Source organism: Amblyraja radiata, chromosome 14 (assembly GCF_010909765.2).
Source record: "Amblyraja radiata isolate CabotCenter1 chromosome 14, sAmbRad1.1.pri, whole genome shotgun sequence".
Taxonomy (NCBI): Eukaryota; Metazoa; Chordata; class Chondrichthyes; order Rajiformes; family Rajidae; genus Amblyraja; species Amblyraja radiata.
In genome coordinates this window covers 25323307-25342658 of record NC_045969.1, presented here as the reverse complement: position 1 = coordinate 25342658, position 19352 = coordinate 25323307, and the positions used below count along the sequence as shown (strand labels likewise).

General features: G+C 45.1%; 1 protein-coding gene across 6 annotated transcripts in view; it reads right to left on the bottom strand.

Annotated features, from left to right (window-relative positions):
- The window catches only part of rubcnl (rubicon like autophagy enhancer), a 51281-nt gene that overhangs the window by 29198 nt on the left and 2731 nt on the right, over positions 1–19352 (bottom strand). For 4 of the 6 annotated variants that reach the window (XM_033032848.1, XM_033032849.1, XM_033032847.1 and 1 more), the window contains exons 2-3: positions 8199–8385; positions 6931–7045 (exon numbers count right to left, since the gene is read on the bottom strand). In XM_033032848.1, the coding sequence (XP_032888739.1) occupies positions 6931–7045; positions 8199–8204 (121 nt within the window). In that variant the 5' untranslated portion in view covers positions 8205–8385. Of the gene's footprint in view, positions 1–316; positions 848–6930; positions 7046–8198; positions 8386–19352 lie in introns of those variants that run through there. The other 2 variants (XM_033032853.1, XM_033032852.1) reach the window with 2 other exon arrangements.

Sequence of the window (19352 nt, the reverse complement as noted above, 5' to 3'; positions counted from 1 at the left end):
CAGCACACAATCTTTATTCCTCGATCAACAAAGCTATCATGATGAATTCATCCTCAATTATATTGTTTCATCAAATCAACCCGTCGAAAAATTTGATTGTAATGTTTTCAGCAGCACTGAAATGCATTAATTCCATACCCAGAAACCACCACCAACCCCAAACAATAATATTATTCTTACTACCACATTAAGTGCATTACTCCAAATCCAAGTAATATGGGTCTGTTGCAAATCTTATCAACCTACAAGCTCGAGCAATATAGATTCATACAACTTTGTGGACATCCCAGAAAGCAATGACAATTAGAAATCCCACCTTTCCATTCGCAACTTTTCTTTGGAAGCCGATTCTGGGTACCTCAATGTCATGCTTCACTTGCAGCTTGTTCACTATCAAAGCAGCACAACTGTCATTATCTTCCAGCAGGCTCCAAGCCCCAACTCCGGCCTGCATCGCCTGCCCGAGTCCCGCGACGCCATCTTGGCCACGAGGAGCGACTTCAATACTCACCAGGACGCCGCCTTCACCGACCTCCACGTCGATGCCGCCGCCGACCCTCACCTGCCGACCGATGACGCCCAACCTCGCCGCTTCTACGGTAACTTGGACTTTCTCCCCCTCGCTGATTCCTCCAACCCTCGCCGCCCCCCAGGACCGCCTAGCCTCATCGCCGCACCGGGCCCACCCGACATCGTCGCCGGACCGGGCCCACTGAACATCGCCGCCCTACTGGGCCCGCCTAACATCCCCGCCGGACCGGGGCTCCCCTAACATGGCCGCCGCCCCACCGCTATGGCCGACCCGCGCCGCCCCGCCGACCATCCGCCCACCGGGACCTCCCACGCATCGCCCGCAGACCCCGACTCAACTGCCACGGGACTTTGACCATCGGGTCCGTTGACCCGCGCCACTGGACTCCGACCATCGGGTCCGTTGACCCGCGCCACTGGACTCCGACCATCGGGTCCGCTGACCCGCGCCACTCCACCTCCCTCCAACTACCCACAGCCGTCGCCTTACCTGGAGCCTGGACTCTGCAATGGGCCTGAAGCCTCCACGCTGCTTACTCCCACTCTCCTGGGTTTGACTCCACTGGGTCCTAGTGCCAGTCTGCCCAACCTTGCTAACCTCAGTGGCTGTTCCACTGACTCACCCCCATCCCCCTCCAACTATGTGACACCCGCTCTTCCCCACCCACATTACAGCCCTCTCACCCCACCACCCCCCGACCACCCCTCCAACACCCACAACCCCCCCACCACACATCGCCCCGTCCCCAGTCCACCCACCGGCCTTCCTCTGGTCCCAACCCCCATCCCTGCCGGGTGTTCACCATCCCCCCCGACCTCCCCCTCTCCCACACCGAACGGTCTGTCCTCAGCAGAGGTCTTACCTTTGTCCCCCTCCGTCCCCATCTCAATGAGTTCCGCGCCCACCATGACTTGGAGCGCTTCTACCTTCACCTCCGCCTCACAGCGCACTTCCATGGGAAGGAGTCCTCGCCCCCCAATGATGACCCCTTTTCCCGTCGCCAACGCACCCCCTCCTCGTGGAACCCCCCTCGTGACGTCCTGGCTTTGGAACTCTTTATCCAGAACTGCCGCCGCGACGTCAACCGCCTCAACTTCTCCACTCCCCTGTCTCACTCCAATCTCTCCCCCCATGAACGCACTGCCATTGAATCACTCCGCAAAAACCCAGATTGGGTTATCAAACCAGCCGACAAGGGAGGTGCCGTGGTAGTCTGGCGCGTCGATCTCTACAAAGCTGAGGCCACGCGCCAACTCTCGGACACCTCCTCCAACTTACCCCTGGACCATGACCCCACTGACGAGCACCAGGCCACCATATCTAGCACCATCACCGACTTCATCAACTCCCATGCCCTGCCCGACCAAGCTTCCAACCTCATCGTTCCCCAGCCCCGCACGGCCCGGTTTTACCTTCTCCCCAAAATCCACAAACCCGGCTCTCCCGCAGCCCATTGTCTCTGCTTGTTCGTGCCCCACCGAACTCGGAGGAGGCGCTGTCCTGAACGGCTGCCTGTCCTGCAGCTGTCCGTTTTTTCCCTTCTTTTTTATTATTTTTAGTACGTTGAGTGTACAGTCAGGGGGCCTAATCTTTTTATGTGTGGGGGGTGGTGGGGGGGGAAGGGGGAAACTGCTTTTTCGAGTCCCTACCTGGTCGGAGGGGTTGCCTTCCTCCGAGCAGCGTCTTCGACCTGTCCTTGCGGCCTACCAGCGGGTCCTGGAGCGACGTTTCCTTGAGGGGACCTGGCCAGAACTTCGGCGGCGGCGCAGAACATCGGCTTTGGCGGCGGCGCAGCCCTGGAGCGCTATTGCGGAGCGGGCGATGCCTTTCCTGGGTCGCCGCGCTGGGACTCCAGTATGCTGGGACCGCAGATGAGAACATCGTGGAGCCGCGATTCTGTGGAGCAGCCAGCTGCGGCGCTGAACTTTACATCCCGGAGCCTGGGATCTCTTGCCGAGATCGCCAGTGTGCGGAGCTCCGTTCGGCGCGGTCTGTTGGCTTGGAAGCCGCGGTCTCCGGTGGGAAGGCGGCCGTTCCTGGCACCCCAAGCCACTGGGGGTTCTCCCGACGCCGGAGCACCATCACCCGGCGAGAACATCGGGCGCCGTGGCAGCAACTGTGGAGGCCTCAATAGGCCCGACTTTGGGTGGACAAGAGGATGAGGACTGGACTTTGTGCCTTCCCCCACAGTGGGAATCACTGTGGGGGGATGTTTTTGTGTTGAACTTCTTTTTGAATGCTATGTTGTATTTTTATTAGTGTGCTGCAAGGACATCAGAATTTCCCCTGAATAAGGGGATTAATAAAGTTTAATCTAATCTAATCTAATCTAACTCTTCTCCACATACCTTGACTCCATACTATCCTCCTTGGTCAAATCCCTTCCCACCTATGTTCTAGACACCTCAGACACTCTCCGCCGCCTCCGCGCATTCCACTCTCTAGGCCCTCACCCCCGCATCTTCACCATGGACGTCCAGTCACTCTACACCTCCATCCCCCACCAGGATGGCCTCAAAGCCCTCCGGTTCTTCCTCGACCAGAGGAGCAACCTATACCCAGCCACTGACACTCTCCTCCGCCTAGTGGAGTTGGTACTCACCCTCAACAACTTTACGTTTGACTCCTCCCATTTCCTCCAAACACAAGGCGTAGCTATGGGCACACGCATGGGACCCAGCTACGCCTGCCTCTTTGTCGGGTACGTCGAACAATCCTTGTTCAATACGTACCAGGGTCCCATCCCCGACCTCTACCTCCGTTACATTGACGACTGCTTTGGGGCCACCTCCTGCACCCACACACAACTGACTGACTTCATCCACTTCACCACCAACTTCCATCCGGCACTCAAATACACCTGGACCATTTCCGACACTTCCCTACCATTCTTTGACCTCACCATCTCCATTGCACGGGATAGACTTCTGACCGACATACACTACAAACCCACTGACTCACATGGCTATCTGGACTACACGCCTTCCCACCCTGCCCCCTGTAAGGACTCCATCCCCTACTCCCAATTCCTCCGCCTACGCCGCATCTGCTCCCAGGATGAGACGTTCCACACCAGGGCATCGGAAATGTCCTCGCTCTTCATGGAACGGGGATTCCCCTCCTCCACCATAGATGAGGCTCGCACCAGGGTCTCTTCCATACCCCGCAACACTGCTCTCTCTCCCCATCCCCGCACTCACAACAAGGGCAGAGTCCCCCTAGTCCTCACCTTTCACCCCACCAGCCGGCAAATACAACAAATCATCCTCCGCCATTTTCGCCACCTGCAACGTGACCCCACCACTCGCCACATCTTCCCATCTCCCCCCATGTCTGCCTTCCGCAAAGACCGCTCCCTCCGCAACTCCCTTGTCAATTCTTCCCTTCCCTCCCGTACCACCCCCTCCCGCAAGAAATGCAACACCTGTCCCTTTACCTCCCCCCTCGACTCCATTCAAGGACCCAAGCAGTCGTTCCAGGTGCGACAAAGGTTCACCTGTATCTCCTCCAACCTCATCTACTGCATCCGCTGCTCTAGATGCCAGCTGATTTACATCGGTGAGACTAAGCGGAGGTTGGGTGATCGTTTCGCCGAACACCTCCGCTCAGTCCGCAAGAACCTACCTGAACTCCCGGTGGCTCAGCACTTCAACTCCCCCTCCCATTCCGACCTCTCTGTCCTGGGTCTCCTCCATTGCCAGAGTGAGCAACACCGGAAATTGGAGGAACAACACCTCATATTCCGCCTGGGTAGGCTGCGTCCGGGGGGCATGAACATTGAATTCTCCCAATTTTGCTAGCCCTTGCTGTCTCCTCCCCTTCCTTAACCCTCGAGCTGTCTCCTCCCATCCTCGGGCTCCTCCTCCTCCCTTTCTCCTTCCTTCTCCCCCCCCCCCACCCCCTATCAGTCTGAAGAAGGGTTTCGGCCCGAAACGTTACCTATTTCCTTCGCTCCATAGATGCTGCTACACCCGCTGAGTTTCTCCAGCATTTTTGTGTACCTTGTCATTATCTTCATCTTGCCCTCGCTATTTTAGGTGGCTCAATCACCCTCTAAAGCAGTTTCTGAAATACTTCACCTTTTGCAGTCTATGGATAAACCCAGTCAGTCAGTCAGATTACAATTTTACTTATATTTCATTACTAACTGAAGAATTTGTCATTCTTCCCTCACAACACTAAACCTCTCATCCAGGATTCAAATCCCGATTACCTGCAAATGCTTTCTAAAAGCCCACTCCTCATCAAGCTTTTAAACCATCACCAACATAAAGGAATTTCTTCACCAGCGCTACCATTGACGATAGCAGTTTCCCCAACACGGGAGACCATGTGGTGAGCACTATGTATACTAGACTAGAAGTACAACAAGCCAATCACCACTTCACCAGAAATAAAGTGTTTACGTCAGGGATTGTGCATAGAGGTAAAAGGGCAGTTGCTGTATTTTATGCCATTGCAAGGGAAGTGGTTGATGAGGATGGATGGAGAGACTTCAGAGGAAAAACATTTAACATACTGAAAGGGAAGGGGAAGGTATGTTTGGGAGCAGCATCTTGTCGACGGTAGAGATTTGGGAGGTTTATCTGTTAAAATGTGAAATTTGATGGAGTGGAAATATTCACTTGCATTTCTAGTCTAGAGGACTTCAATCCTCACAATGCAATTCTCTACATTACATTACAGACCGGTTGACTGCTCAGAATATATTTCTATTCACACCACAAGGATAATCCGTAGCTTCCAGCTGCTTGTCACATCCATTCCACTCTGACCTCACAGTTTGTGGCCTCGGAGCCCAACACAAGCTTAGGTACAGCAGCTCATCTTCTGGCTCAGCACACACAAACCCTTCAGGAATTAACAATTTCCGATGAGTAACTGCCAGTTTATTAGAACTGGCTATTCATTCATTAAACTCTTCTTTACATCTCCTTCAGACAAGATTAGCTGCAATTAACAAGCCAGTCTTCAATCAGGCAGCATCAACACCTCCAGGGTCAGCCAATCCCTTCATCCTATCACAGATTCTTATTTTCCAATCCTTGTATGCAATTTAAAACATGCTTTTTAAAAAAATATATTTTAGGTGGAAGATCAACAACTTTTCCTTCGCATCTTTGCTGTTAGATCTGCTGAGTATTTCTGATATCTAGACTTTTTCTATATGGAACTTTAACCATTATATACAAAGAGAACATGAAGATTTCCTTTCGCACAAAAAGGTTTATTGAAGTAATTGAACAATTGTTCTCGTGTCAAATGTAGGACCTTTTCATTTCATAGCAAGACAATCGCCAAGGCTTATTGGGCTCCTGGGAGTGATGTTACACAATTTTACAACATTGCAAGCTCAGGAATATCAGGGTACTTGGTCAGCTGGACACTTGTACTTATTTAATTATAAGGAGGTCTACATAGAGTAGCAGGACTCAACCAAATAGTAAATTACACCCTTGTGTAGGAAGGAACTGCAGATGTTGGTTTAAACCAAAGATAGACACAAAAACCTGTAATAACTCAGCGGGACAGGCAGCATCTCTGGAGAGAAGGAATGGGTGTAGAAGGGGTCTCGACCCAAAACGTCACCTATTCCTTCTCTCCAGAGATGCTGCCTGTCCCACTGAGTTACTCCAGCTTTTTATGACATAGTAAATGACACCCACTTGCTACAATAAAAAAAGCCCTCCTGCCCAAGATCAAGGATTATCACACACAAGATGCCATCAATTTAATGTTATTGGAGAACATCTCCACTCAGTCCATTAGAACAACTGACCATTTATCACTCAAATATTCCACCCCAGTGTCACTCTGACCTCTGTCACTGACCTTACACATTGCACCATCGATGCCTTACTTTCACCTTACGACTAGGCATGTTACAGCCTTTGTGATTAATATGCATTAATCCCTCTTTTCCTTACAGTCCTGGCCTCACCTTTGTTTTAAATTTGTCCCAATTGTCATTGTTTAAAATTTAATTAATTTGTAAAAGAAGCCTTGGCAGTTTGGTTGTGCAAAATATCACAGACACACCCCTCTACTCCCAATATCATCTCATCTCCCTAAACCCAGCAATCTCCCCAAATTTCCAGTTTGACTTACTGAACACCTTCACCCATCACAATTACTCAATTTATCTTTTTACTTATGGTGCCTGACCTGCTATTCAGAACACTTATTTTATTTTTATATTATAGACCGGTGACACCATGGTAACAGAACATCATCATAATTTCGTTCAGACCGAAAGGTCTGAATGACAATAAAGGAATCTAATCTAATCTAATCGGTTCGTTAAAACAAAATCTAGGCAAAAGGAATAGGGAATAGCCGCTACAATAAGTGCTTCAGTTTGTACTACACCAAATTGTCAAAAAAATTAAAACAATTACCTGCTAATGTCAATGACCCTGGCAACTGAGGCAAAGGGCTCAGGTTGTTCATATGAAAGCCTAAGGAGGCATCCTCTGCCTTTGCCACAGGCAATAGGTTATTCTCTCTCACCAGCTGTGTTAAGAATGTAGAGAACAGGTTCAGACTTAGAGGGTCAATTATCCAGTGGCAGTTAAATCAATTAAGATACAACAGGTCTGAATTGAGAAAGGAGAACCTCAGCCTTGTAATTTAATTGACACAAAACAGGTGCAGAGGCTTTTGATCCTCACCAAGCCTCTTTTAAAGGAACACCATAATCAGTTAAAAACATTTGATGAGTATTTTGTTCTTTTTGTGCAGATTACTGAAATGCATTTCACACAATCACTTAGTTGCAGCATTTTTGTAGCTCTTGGGGTTCTTCCCATTTCTAGATTTGCCAAAAATAATTTCAACAGACATTGTCCCTTTAAGACCTGTGAAATACATTCGTAATCACTTATCCATGTTCAATTTACTATAGTAACAAATATACCCAAATGAAAATGAAAAAGATGTGAATAATTTTACTCATGTGCAGAGATTGGCTTTCTACTGTATAAATCTGGTCTTTCTTTGAAGTTCTGACTGAACAGTAGCATTAAATCCCACTTCTATTGTTGATTTAATAGTCAGCATTGAAGTGAGGAAGTCAATACACTGCATCAGCTCTTCTTTCCGTTCCCTACCAAGCATCAGCTGTGGAATTTTCTTCTTTAATTTTAATATCACTTTTCATGTATTATAATGTAATCACTCACATATAAAGCACAATGATCATAAAAAAACTATTTCTTGCTCATATTCTCATTCAATTTACTCAACCACGACTCACCCAAAGCAGAGCAATTTCTGTTCTAGAGGTTGGACAATGAAACAAATACCTACCTGCCCTTCATTTAAAAACAAATGTATTTTTAATTATTTGCTAAGACAACATTCTTTTACCATAAGATATTTTCAACCAGTAACATTCCAACCCAGTTAGCATTGTTCAATCTTTAATTCTGAATCCACAATTAATTATTGGCATTCTAAAGACTGACATCACCAGTATATTGGCTCTTGTAGAAGTAAATTATTTTTGTTCCATACATCAGTTTTACAAATAATGTCACTGGCCCATTTACATTAACCTTACATTAATCCCATATTTTTATTTTCCACACATGCACATCACCTGCCCTGGATTTACCACTTATTTCCACACTAGAAGCAATTTCTAGTGGTTAATTAATCTACCAACCTGCATGTTTTTGGGTTGTAGAAACAGACTGGAGCACCCAAAGGAAGCCCACGTGGTCACAGGGAGAATATGCCGTCTTCACCCAGACAATACCAAACGTCAGGATTGAACATGGATCTGACACTCTGAGGCAGCAGTTCTAAAAGATGCACCACTGTGCTGCCCTATTTTATTTATGGTGTTAGCCCTGTGGTAAGAGAAAACAGAAGTGGTGTCAATGAGGCACAACAGCCAGTGGCTTTCCAGAGACGTTGCCCACCTGTAAGACATTTAACTAGCAGATTGCTGGTGTGGAACTGGATCAGGTCTCATAACAACATAATCTGGAATCTCAAACCCAATAAAACCTCATCAGTCCTCTTTCTACCTTTGGTACGTTAAAAGCTGTCATCGTAGGTTTTTGCCCATTTCCTCCAATACCATCTCATGAGGCTCAATGGTAAAATTTGTTTGATTCCTCGTGAAAATCTGGACAAATTGTGCTGTGTTACAGATGATGTAAAATTGGACATTGTTGGTTATCAATCAATCACTTATCAGTTCGAGGGACAAGTGGAAAAGAATACTTAGAGGTTTGGATGACTGGTTTTAGAATAAATCAGAACACTAATCATCTTATGTTTTTCTATTATACCCACCAGGCACCACACTGAAGCACCAGCATTAATCATTTTTTCAGCATGGGGCTTTCCCTCTAAACCTTTAACCTGGAGTATTAAATAATAGCAACCCAGCTAGACTAATAAGAAAATGTCTTATATACGCCTGTACTTCAGGAGTACACTAGATTTCAAAATGGTGGTGTTTCAATAGCAAGGACATTGCTTTATTAATCTTGGATAAAATGGACACAACCCCAGATGGTCATGTCTCATTAAGAAATAAATTTTACATCTGACTAAAGGGTCTAATTTCTCAGCAGCAAAATAAATATGTACAGCATCTTCAAAGCGAAGGAATATAGTTGCTTCACTGACAATGAAAATGAAGCATAATGTTTTCAAAAAACACACACAAATAAGTTCATGTTTTTGTATCATGACATTAACGGAATGTTTCTAACGCTCTTGATCAGCTGGGTTCTGATGAAGGATTCATACCTTTGTTAATGCTAAGTGGATATCAGATTACTTTTTCTGGGCAGTCAGTTTCTAAACTCATTCCCCATCCCAAAGATAAGCCCTGAGTTTGTGCAAGAAAATTGCATATAGAATGAAATTTGTAAAAACAAAGCAGAGTAAACCCTCGTTATAATGGACCATTGATGGGAGGAATGGTGACCATTATTGCCAATTATCTTCTATACTCGAGTAAGGTTTTATCATTGTATAATAATAGAAACAAACAACTGCAGTTGCTGGTTAATATCAAAAATAACACAAAATGCTGGAATAACTCAGCAGGTCAGGCAGCATTTCTGGAGAAAATGTATATGTGATGTTTAGAGTCGAGACCCTTCTTCAGACTCTCAGTCCAGGACTGGGTCTGGAATCCAGGTTAGTTGACGGCCCCGGCCTGCTGCCGAATTCAATGGTCACAGCTCTCAGGCTGGAGTGCTGGTGAGCGTCGGCAGGCATGGCCTGTAAACAGCGGGGGAGGAAGTGCGAGCCAGGGGTGGTGTGGGGAGCCACGAGTTTTAAGCGGCAGGGGAGGCTGTGGGTGGCATGGGCAAGTGCGGTCTGTCTGTGCAGGGGAGGCGGTAAGAGCTGGGGTTGGTGTGGGCAGCCCGACTGTCAGAGGCAGGAGAGGCAGTGTGAGCCGGGCGTGGTGTGGGTAATCAAGGCTGTAAGTAGCAGGGGAGGCGGTGAGAGCTGGGGATAGTGTGGCAACCCTGGCTTTAAGCGGCCAGGGTGTTGTGGGCAACCCCAACTGTAAGCGGCGGGGGGGGGGGGGCAGTGTGATCCGGGGCTGGTGTGGGTAGCTGGGACTGGTGTGGGCAGCTGGGGCTGTACATGGCAGGGGAGGCAGTGTGAGCCGGGAGGTGGTGTTGGCAGCCATCGGTAGGTCCGTCTGCTATAACCAAAATCTGTTATAAAGAGGTCCTTTAAAACAAAGGTTTACTGTTATTATAGAGTTTATAATTTACTATGCGATCAACTGTGTGGTACAAGCACCCTATTAATATATCCTTCAATTCCACTCTTCTTGATAAGCCTACCTAATAAATGCACCCTTCTCTGCCATTACCTCAACATCCTTATTATTCTTTATGTAAACTTTCTCCTAAATTTGATGCTGAATTTATACCCTTCATGTTTCAAACTTGTCTATGGATGAAAACATGAGAGCATTGCCATCGTTAACCAACGGAAATGGAACCAGGAATGCCGTACCATTATCTAAGAGAAGCTGCAAGGACAGACCAGTGAGTCTGATATGGTGAGAAAGTTGCTGATGGGAATTTTGAGGAACAGGATCTACTGGCATTCGGATAGGTGGGATCTGATTAGAGATAGTCAGCATGGTTTTGTGTGTGGGAAATCATGTCTCACGAACTAGATAAACATTTTTGAAGAGGCTACCAAGAGGGCTAAATGAGAGCAGGGCAGTGGACATTGTCTCCATGGACTTTAGCAATGCGTTTCTCAAAGCCCCACATGGTAGGCTAGTCTGGAAGGTGAGATACATGGAATCTAAGATGAGCTAGCCAAATGGATTCAAAATTGGCTTGGAGGAAGGAGTCAAAGTGTCATAATTGAGAGTTGCTTTTCTGACTAGAGGCCTGTGAACAATGGAGTGCCATAGGAGTCAGCACTGGGTCCACTGGTGTTTGTTATCTACGTGAACAATTTGGATAACAATATAGTTATCAGTGTTAGTTAACAATGTTAATAAATTTGTAGTTGGCACACAAAGTTGGTCGTTTAGTGGGCAGTGAGAAAGGATATCTAAGTTTACAACAGGATCCTTTGGGAATATGGGCAAATGAATGGCAAATGGAGTTTAATTCTGACAAGTGTGAGGTATTGCACATTGATGTGTCAAACCAGCGCAGGATTTACACAATGGTAGAGCCTTGCAGAGAGTTGAAGAACAGAGAGATCTCAGAGTAGAGGTGCATGGTTGCCTGAAAGTAACGAGTCACATCGATAGGGTGGTGAAGAAGGCACTTGATGTGCTGGCCTTCATAGAAAGGGTATCAAGTATAAAAGTTAGGATACCATGATACAGCTGTACAAGTAATTGGTGAGACCATACATGGAGTACTTTGTACAGTTCTGACTCCCCAGCTAGAGGAAGGATATCATTAAATTAGAAAAGATGCAGAAGAGATATACTAGGATGTTTACGAAAGAACTGCAGATGCTGGTAAAATCGAAGGAAGACATCAAATTGCTGGAGATACTCAGCAGGTGAGGCAGCATCTATGGACAGAAGGTATTGGCGATGTTTCGGGTTGAGATCCTTCTTCAGACTGATGTCAGCGGAGGGAGTAGGACAAAGAAAGAATGTAGGCGGAGACAGTGGGACTAGTGGGAGAACTGATGGGGGGGGGAGAATTAAGAGAGATAGCAAGGGCTTGGAGTTAAAGAATAGACAATAGGCGCAGGAGTAGGCCATTCAGCCCTTCGAGCCAGCACCGCCATTCACTGTGATCATGGCTGATCATTCACATTCCTGTCTTCTCACCATATCCCCTGACTCCGCTATCTTTAAGAGTTCTATCTAACTCTCTCTTGAAGGCATCCAGAGAATTGGCCTCCACTGCCTTCAGAGGCAGAGAATTCTACGGATTCATAACTCTCTGGGTTAAAAAGTTTTTCCTCATCTACGTTCTAAATGGCCTACCCCTTATTCTTAAACTGTGGCCCCTGGTTCTGGACTCCCCCAACATCGGGAACATGTTTCCTGTCTCTAGCGTGTCCAATCCCTTAATAATCTTATATGTTTCAATACGATCCCCTCTTAACCTTCTAAATTGCAGAGTATACAAGTCCAGCCGCTCCATTCTATTAACATATGACAGTCCCGAAATCCAGGGAATTAACCTCATGAACCTACGCTGTACTCCCTCAATAGCAAGAATGTCCTTCCTAAAATCTGGAGATCAAAACTGCACACAATACTCCAGGTGTGGTCTCACTAGGGCCCTGTACAACTGCAGAAGGACCTCTTTGCACCTATACTCAACTCTTGTTATGAAGGCCAACGTACCATTAGCTTTCTTCACTGCCTGCTGTATCTGAAAGGGGTGGAGATGAGAACATATGGCCAGTAGTGGGATCCCTTTGGAGGTGGCAAAAATGTTGGAGGATTATATATTGTATACGATGGCAGGTGGGTGGAAGGTGAGGACAAGGGGAACTCTGTCCTTGTTACGGGAGAGGGAGTGAGAGCGGAGCTGCAGGGTATCGAGGAGACCCTAGTGAGAGCCTCATCTCTAATGGAAGAGGGGAACCCCCGTTCCTTAAAGAATGAGGACATCTCTAATGCTCTGGTATGAAAAACCTCATCCTGGGTGCTGGTGCGGCGTAGACGGAGGAATTGGGAGTAGGGGGTAGAGTCTTTACAGGAAGAAGGGTGGGAAGAAGTGTAGTCAAGATAGCTATGGGAGTCAGTAGGTTTGTAGTAGATGTCGGTCAATAGTCTGTTTCCTGTGATGGAGACGGTGAGATCTAGAAACGGTAGGGAGATGTCGGAGATGGTCCATGGTGAATTTGAGTGCAGGATGGAAATTAATGGTGAAGTTGATTAAGTCAGTGAGTTCTGGATGTAGCACCAATGCAGAGGTAGCACCAATGCAGTCATCAATGTAGCGGAGGTAGAGTTCGGAGATAGGGCTAGTGTACGCCTGGAACAGGGTTTGTTCGACATACCCTACAAAGAGGCAGGCATAGCTAAGGCCCATGCGGGTGCCCATAGCTACGCCTTGGATCTGGAGGAAGTGTGAGGAATCGAAGGAGAAATTGTTGAGGTAAGGACCAGCTCTGCTAGGTGGAGGACAGTATTGGTGGACAGAAATTGGCTGGTTCTGCGGTCCAGGAAGAAACAGAAGGCTTTAAGACCCTCCTGGTGGCGGATGGAGGTGTAGAGTGACTGGACATCCATGATAAAGATGAAGAAGTGGGGGCCTGGAAAACAGGTCATTGAAAAGACATCGAGGTGTCTTGGACGTAGGTAGGGAGGGATTGGACCGGGGGGATAGGAATTCTGGATGAGTGTAGGAGGTATGTGGAAATTAACTTGGTTGGGCATGAGCAAGCAGAAACAATGGGTCTGCCAGGACAGTTCCGTTTGTGGATTTTAGGGAGAAGATAAAATCGGGCCGTGCGGGGTTGGGGAACGATACGGTTGGAGGCTCTAGGGGGCAGAAAGCCGAAAGTGATGGTCAGTAAAGGTGTGTAATATTAAGGCCTGGTACTCGTCTGTGGGGTCATGGTCCAAGGATATTCACTAGGATGTTACGAGGACTTGAGGGATGAGCTAGAGGGACAGGCTGGATAGGGACTTTTTACTTTGGAGCGTAGGAGGTTGAACGGTGTCATATTGAAGTATACAAAATCATGAGGGGCATAGATATATAGTGAAAATTCTAAAACTAGAGGGAATAGGCTTAAGCTAAGACGTGAGGGATTAAAAAGGAACATCGGGCAGCGTTCTCACAGAGGATAGTCCATATCTAGAACAAGCTGCCAGAGGAAGCTATAGAAGGGGATGCAATTATGACTTTCAAAAGATATTTGGACATATACATGGATAGGAAAGGTTTGGAGGGGTATGACCAAATGTAGGCACATGTGGACTAACCAGAGTGCCAACTTGGTCATCGGCATGGACAAGTTTGACTGAGGGGCGTGTTTCCATGCTATATAGCTGTAGTGCTGCCTCTATGATAGCTATCATTACCGTAGCTGAGGAGCACAAAACATAAATAAAAATGTGAGGTATAGTTATGGAGGTGAAATGGGGAATGTTTGCATTTTACAACAGAATATAAAAAGAGCAGCAAGAGTTGGTCATAAGGCACCTTAAGCCTACATTACCAGTCAACAAGGCATAGATGATCTGATCTTGGCTCAGCTATAATTTCCTGCCTGCTCCACATAGCACTGGATTTCCCTACAGACCAAAACTCTTTCTATCTTCTGCTTGAAATATACAGTTAAAGTTGTCCGGTATAGGAAATTCCGAAGATTTACGATACATCTGAGAGAATTTCCTCCTCATTGCCAATGGGCCACTTCTTATTCTAAAGTGAAACTCCTAGTTCTCCATTCCAACTCTGGGGGAAGTTCCTCACCATGTTCCTCTTCCTCATCACATTTAGTTAGAAATTAATTTTATAAGAAGGAATTGTGAGAGATTTTGATTAGCAGCTTTGGCTTGCCTCAAGCAGATGATTAAAAACTGGGTGAAAAGGTATAATCAGTAAGTATGAATGGCAGGGGAAATGATTGGAGCTTCTCCTGGTCCAGGCACAGCTGAGGGAAAGCATTCGTGTCAGACAAGATAAGCCACACTCTGACGGCTGTGTTTACGAAAGGGCTGACGTTTCACTGTAGTGCTGCGTTACTGGAACATGCTCAGGTAACACTTTACCTTCAAAATAACATTACGAAAACACCTGTTACTAATATTAAGGAAAAACACAAACTGCTGCAGAAACTCAGCAGATCAGGAGGCATTCCTATGGTTTCCACCCACTTCTCAAAGACGTGTGGGTTTGTAGGTTTATGTCACAACAAAACATAAAATGAGCAGCAAGAGTTGGTCTTAAGGCACCTCCATGACCGGACCTCGCATTTTTATTTTGTGTCTACCCTCCCACTTTCACATCCACTCTCTACACATACGGGACTTTTTTACAGAGGGCAACAATACATTACAGAGGATGTAACAAGTAGAATGGATAAGGGAGAGCCAGTAGATGTGGTGTATTCCCGGGATTGCAGGACTGACATATGATGAAAGTTTGGGTCGACTCGGCTTGTATTCACTGGAATTTAGAAGGATGAGAGGGTATCTTATAGAAACATATAAAATTCTTAAAGGATTGTAAAGGCTAGATGCAGGGAAATTTTTCCCGATGTTGGGGTAGTCCAGAAGAAGGGGTCACAGTTTAAGAATAAGGGGTAGGCCATTTAGGACTGAGATGAGAGTTGTGAATCTGCAAAATTCTCTGCCACAGATGGCAGTGGAGGCCAATTCACTGCATGTTTTCAAGAGAGAGTTAGATTTAGCTCTTAGGGCTAAAGGAATCAAGGGATGTGGGGGGAAAAGCAGGAACAGGGTACTGATTTTAGATGATCAGCAATGATCATATTGAAGGGCCGAATGGTCTACTCCTGCACATAGTTTTCTATGTTTCTAAGTTTCTAGAATGGATTCAGGCTGTGAGGCACTGCCAGTGAAAGAAAATAACTGCAAAGGACTGTTGAAATCCAGGACAAGCAGCTGAGCAGCTTCATGCCTGCACAGTTTATAGACTCATCTCAAGAGATCAGATAGGTCAAGTTCCTTTTTCACTTCTCTCTCTTACTAATCCTGTACTAATGTTTTAAGTCTGCCTATTACAAAGAGACTGTTTTTAGTGCTGTTGTTGTCTTGAGGAATAAATCCTAAAATCAGGACATGAAGGTCTGGTCATACCCCACAGAATAGGAACATAATTGAAAAAGCGAGTGAAGACATGATGAGTATCATCACATTCAGGCCGTCCTGTATATTTACTCACGCCATCAATGCTGAACATGCAAAGAAAGAGCGTGAGAGGGGAGGGAGGAAGGCCACTTCCCTGCCTATGGAAGTGGCCTTCAATTCCTCTCAAGCAATAGGACTATATCCAATTCCTTCATTAATTAACAGTACATCGTTATCTTCCAAAGACAATGAACCCTTGCTGCACTTTGGAGTATAGTCAGATAATCTACAAAGGTGAAGAGTATACCCTTCTGTCACTGCTTCAAATTTAAACAAAGATATCAACTGTTCGACTTTGAATCAGTGCCCTACACCCTGTTATCTGGGCACATTCTGGGAATCCACGTTTAGTTAACTCCCTTTCTTCTGGAAGAACCATTGATTGAACATTCTCCTTGATATTAAACAATTCATTGTATTAATTATTACAACGATTAAATGTATATTCACATGGCTGAGATGCTTGAGGTAAATGTCACGTGATGAAACTTCGAGGAATAAGTGGGACTGACAGCCCAAATTCAAGGTCAAATGAAGAAGCCCATGCCTGGATATGATTCAAGCAAGGGCTGAGAGTGCCAGTTAATAACCATCTCATGTAAGAAAGTCTAATTACCTATCCGTGACATTCAATGACAACATCATCACCAAATCCCTCGCTATCAACATCCGGAGGACCATCATTGACTAGGCACAAAGGCAATACATCATCTGTATGCATTAGCATGGACTATATCCAGCCAAATACATTCCATGGCTCCAAATACAGGTTGGAGGATAGGTATTCACAGTGAGTAACTCATCCCAAAACACTCCATGGCCTTCATGTAGCTATTTATAAGGCACAAGTTAGATGTGTGGTGGAATGCAGACTTGGAAAATTAAATTCCTCGCATGTTGCAAAACATACTTGGCTAATAAAGTATTATTGTGATTGTGATTGTTTTCTGATCATTTGTATGCATTAGTGGCATCCAGTGAATAGCAAGATACTGTTGGGGGACATATTGTTGAAATGTTATTTTTCAGTTATGTTGGTGATGATGGGATTTGTTTTTAAATCAATAAATTCATGTTAGCTAACTTTTTAGTTCTTCATCGTCTGTGTATTGTAATAAAATGTGCATAATATTATCATAAAAGAAGTTAATTGATAGCATAATTTTAATTTATGCAGATAATTTTTGTTAATATGGGTTGGTTGTTTTTAAGAAAGATGTTGAGTGTGTAAATATCTTTAACTATATTGCAACATTTGATTCCTTGGCTGCAAAGCTACTCGCATCCCTGTCCCCGAGTGTTCTGGACCCTAACTTAGCTGCAGCTACACACTCGGCGTACAGTCCAGACTGTGGTCCCAGCTGATCTCCTGACCCCTGGCTCTGACTGCGCACCATGTTTACCCTCTGAACACCCAGCTCACATTCTGGACTCATGTGAGCCAGAATTTAGAACAACCTTATGCAGGATTATCAATGAATTGAGAAGAACCAACAGATATATAGTTTAAATGTATGCCTTTATAGCTACTTTTAAGAAGCCCAGCCATGTGCAGGGAATATAATTTGCACATTTGCTAAAAATATCAGTGAGGATGTTTCTCTTGCTTCATAACCCTGGTTCTATAAGGAGCACTGCCTGAACAAAATAAATTACGGAACTGACCCTTGCAAAGAGCGTGACATTACAGTAAGTTCGAGTGAGCAATAATTCCAAAACTCCTGACAGTAAGTTGGGTTGGCAGCATCAACTAAAATTCTGTTCACTAGTTTTTCTTCAGTGAATGAAGTCTAGAATAGAAGATTCCTGAATTTCACATTAGTGCATTCCATTATCTGATTCACAATAAAGCATGTAGTGTTTAATCATAGACAAAGGTTATCAGTGTTATGAAGGGCAGTGTATTTGTAGTAAGTATTTGCAGGATATGGTTTTCACTGCCAATGCCTCGTTAGCTGAGAGATACCAATGTACCCCAGAATAGGAATGCTTGGTGATCAGATCATTTATTTATAGGTCTGTTGGATGAAGGGATAAAAAATGGCAAGAACTCCTTCAAAATAGTGACGTGCAAAGTTTCATCTTTACTTGAAAGGCAACAAAATGGTCAAAGAAGAAAGCCGTTGGAAGGGGGTGAAAAATAGAGGAAATTATACAAATAGTTCTGAGCAACTGGAAAAATATGCATAAATGTACTCAAAATGCAAACAAATTTCTCCTGACAGTTCTAGACTTCACTAGCTTGGACAATGGACTGTCAATATCCAAATCACATCCACATAACCTATGCCAACCTTATTTATTGCATCAAGGAACATCTAACCTTAAACTCTGGAGACCCTCTCCCCCCCCCCCCCCCTATTGTGTCCTCACTGTTTATCTCCAAGATTTAAGCATTCTATTATTTTTATGACAAGTTAACTTTGTGTCCATTTATGCACATTTTGTTTGCTGCTCCAAATCAAACTTCTATTTTTTCTTTTATCTCCCCTTTTTTTCAAAAGGTGCACTGCAAGATAAGGCAGAGTTAGAGGATGCTTGGGAGTAAAATAAGATTCATGTAAATGGAAGGTTGATGGCTGGTAAGGATCGCTGTGGGCCTGTTTCTGTGCTGTACAATTCTTTGACTGAATGACTTTACTATGAAGAGCATGCAGTTGTGCCAATATTTTCCCCCACTAACATCACAAACACAAATGCATTGGTCATTAACACATTGGTATTTGTTGGAGCCAGCAGCTGACAAATTGACATTTTATACCACTACATTAGATGTAAAGCACCTTGGAACATACTGAATGAAATGTGTAATGTGCCATATAAATGCAATCCTTTGTCATGTGTTTATATTATTGGATGCTTTGAAATTTCCAATGTTCTTTTTTTCCCCCCTAAAATAAATCAACATTCGCACTATCTATGTGCTCTTACAAATGTGGATGTTATTAGGACACTCATACACTTTGCTGCTCTCATGACCAGACTGTGTCTACTTCCCCCAGACAGGAGGACAGACATTTTCTCTACATAGTAGAATGCTGAACACCATCTTGAATACATTTACCACCTTTGGTTCCATAATTTAGGATGTTGTGAACCATATAAATCTACAAATTTCAACGACAGCCACAGTTCAAAAGTACTAGATGTTTGTAAATGCAGGTTCAGTAAATGCAGGTTTCTTCCTTTTTCCCTATCTTCCTTCTGCTACAAGTCAGAGTCACAGGTCTGATCTCAGTAACACATTAAAGTTGTTCCTAGTGCTAGACAACTCTCTCTTTACTCATTTTCGACGTGTCCCTCAACCAGGGTGACACAATCCTATTAAATGTTGTGTTTGCTTTATTCTGTGCCCAGTGTTTTAACTGTGTCAAATAGTTATGAATGCAATTGATAATTTGTGTTATTTTATGAAAACATTTGTAATTTCTAGCTGGTAATCAATGGCAGAGCCTGATACCCAACACCCAGTTTCACCACAGACTCTTAAAAGTCAAAGATACCATATCATTC